The sequence below is a fragment of the Cryptomeria japonica genome, chromosome 3, assembly GCF_030272615.1.
Source record: "Cryptomeria japonica chromosome 3, Sugi_1.0, whole genome shotgun sequence".
NCBI lineage: Eukaryota > Viridiplantae > Streptophyta > Pinopsida > Cupressales > Cupressaceae > Cryptomeria > Cryptomeria japonica.
In genome coordinates, this window is record NC_081407.1 from 334,791,637 (window position 1) to 334,794,265 (window position 2,629).

Here is a 2,629-nt window from a genome sequence, read left to right on the forward strand (position 1 = left end):
TAATCCTAACAGTAAGCCTAACTCCTAGCCCTAACCATAATTCTAAACCTAAACCAAACCGTAACCTTGATGCAAAACCTAATCATGATATAAACCCTAATCGTAGCCCTAACAATGATGTAAACCTTAACCTTAACCATAATACTAACCTTAAGCCTAACCCTACCCATTACTATAATACTATCCATTTAATAATGTTTTAAATTATAATTAAATAAAGTTAAATATATCTTACATTTTAGTATATGCTTTAATCTTGCAAGACATATATTATTAAAAATAGTCTAAATGGATATATAAAATTTCATATATCTTTGCATAATAATATATTAATATTATAATATAATTCAATTTAATAAAAGGATACTATATAATTATATATTGATTTATTTTGTATCTTGCATACATTAATTTTATATGGATTAAATTAAAATTTAAGATATATATGTTAGTTTAATAGACACTTATGTGTTTTTTAATCAAAGAACTAAAAATTAATAGATCACATCTAGAAGATACCAAAAATTAATAGATCACATCTAGAAGATACCAAAAATTAATAGATCACATCTAAAAGATACCAAAAATTACATAGATCTTAAAGTTAAATACATTTAAAATAACTTAATTTATTATTTGCTGACAAGAAACTGAAAAAAATAAATATTATTTACTGACAACAAACTAAAAATCAATAGATCACATCTAGAAGATACCAAATTAAATAGATTTTAAAATTGAATACATTTAAAATAACCTAATTTTTAATTTATATTTCTTCCATGTCGGCTGTTCTTAGCCGAAAAACTAGCCGCAAGATACTCATGTCAAACACCTATTAAAGGGATTGAGGATGATGCAAAAAAACTTATACTTTCTTGATCTAGGGTTCCAATAATACAAGCCATCAGTCATTGGGAAGCTCGAGAGCTGAAAAGAAATGGAGAGAGAATCGAAAAAAATGAAGCGAGAATTCATCACAGCAGCTGAAGGAGACGGAGAGGAGCGTGGCATATCTAACTTGCCGCTGATTATGAAAGAATTAGTATTTTCAAAGCTTCCAGTCGAATCAATCTGCAGCTCTCGTGTAGTCTGTAAAGAGTGGAATTTCATTTTGTCTTCGCAAAGATTTTTATCTTCACTGTCCATTCAAAATCCATGGCTTCTTATGTGTGGTAAAGAAATGAATGAGACTTGGGTCTGCATGGCCTACTGTTTTTCTGCACAAAAATGGATGACACTCCCCCTCTGTCTTCCTCCAGATCTTGATATTAGTTTTTCATCAGGAGCAGGACAAGGGTTACTCCTCTTTGAAAAAGCCTCCCCTAGACAATTATTTGTTTGTAATCCTCTTATGAGATCTTATGCAGAGATAGAAATGGATTTAACTGACAAATTTATCGCTTTTCTACAGGTAGGAAACAAAGAGCCCTATTTGGTAGTTTGTTCCACCTCTGGATATAAATTTTCCTTCAAAATCTATCATCATTTTCAAGATTCGTGGAGGATTAAGTTTCAGATTACAGAGGAAACAACATCCAATATTTCAGTTTTTAGAATGGATGAAATGGTTGAGTGCAATGATGTTCTTTTCATGAGGAGGATATCACTTGAGACTATTGTGACTATTGTGGGTTACAAAATAAAAGCTGATGGCTTCAGTAGCCCTGTTACAATAGCTCCATTATCCCCCCAAATGGTTAAAGATCTGACTGTTTGTAATATGGTTTCATATGGTTCGTCCATTCTTGTAGTGGGGATCATTCAGGAGCTGGATCCATTTTTCTTTGAAGTTGCACTCGACCTTGATCCATTGCTTAGTTTTAATCCATTGTCTACTGGAACTGGGTTAAACAAGACGGGTATTGTAATCTGGGAGTTGTTTCAGGACGAGGAAAATGAGTTGATTTGGAAGTGGAAAGAATTTGCAAGAATGCCTCCACATTCTCTCCCTCAATATGTTATTGAATATCTGAACGACTATGCCTATAAGGATTGGTTCTATGGGGATTGTGCTTGTGTGGGAGATTATCTGTGCTTCAACGCTGCTTCGGTTTTTGCATATAACCTTAAGTGTGGGTTTTGGCAACGCCTTCCTCCCCATAAAAGTCATTACTCTAACCAGAAGATGATATCGTTTGAACCGAAGTTATATCATTATCAGTTTCCAAGAAAATCGAGCGAATGAGGGATTGCATAAAAACTACATTTGAGAAAACGAGGGATAACATGATGGTGATAGGTGCCATGTAATGGTTATAATTTATCTTTTATGTATATCGTTTTTCTATTAAATAGTTATGGTATGGAGTGGGTTTTGTATGTATATCGTTTTCCTATTAAATAGTTATTAAATAGTTATGGTATGAAGTGTTTTTTGCGATTTATGAATTGAATAATTAGTTTCTTGAAAAAAATTGTTGTGTTTTTATCAAATTAAATCATTATAAAGATTTATTTTTTATTTCAATGCTGATGTATATTATTTTAAAAATAAATAAATAAAATTTCTAATTGATTGTCAAGTATTAATATGCATGCAAAAATATTTTTTAAATATTCTTATATTTATTCTTATTATTTTATCATGTAGGATTGTAAACTAATTGGCATTCCCTTTTTTTTTGTT

At 31.0% G+C, this 2,629-nt stretch overlaps 1 protein-coding gene across 1 annotated transcript; it reads left to right on the top strand.

Annotated features, from left to right (window-relative positions):
* Positions 1 to 940: 940 nt before the first annotated feature.
* On the top strand, positions 941 to 2,188 carry LOC131067176 (uncharacterized). Its single transcript, XM_058002127.2, has one exon. The coding sequence runs from the start codon at positions 941 to 943 to the stop codon at positions 2,186 to 2,188; it is 1,248 nt and encodes a 415-aa protein (XP_057858110.2).
* Positions 2,189 to 2,629: the final 441 nt, after the last annotated feature.

Coding starts and splice junctions, on each gene's coding strand:
- LOC131067176 (XM_058002127.2), top strand. CDS start 941: ATGGAGAGAGAATCGAAAAAAATGAAGCGAGAATTCATCACAGCAGCT.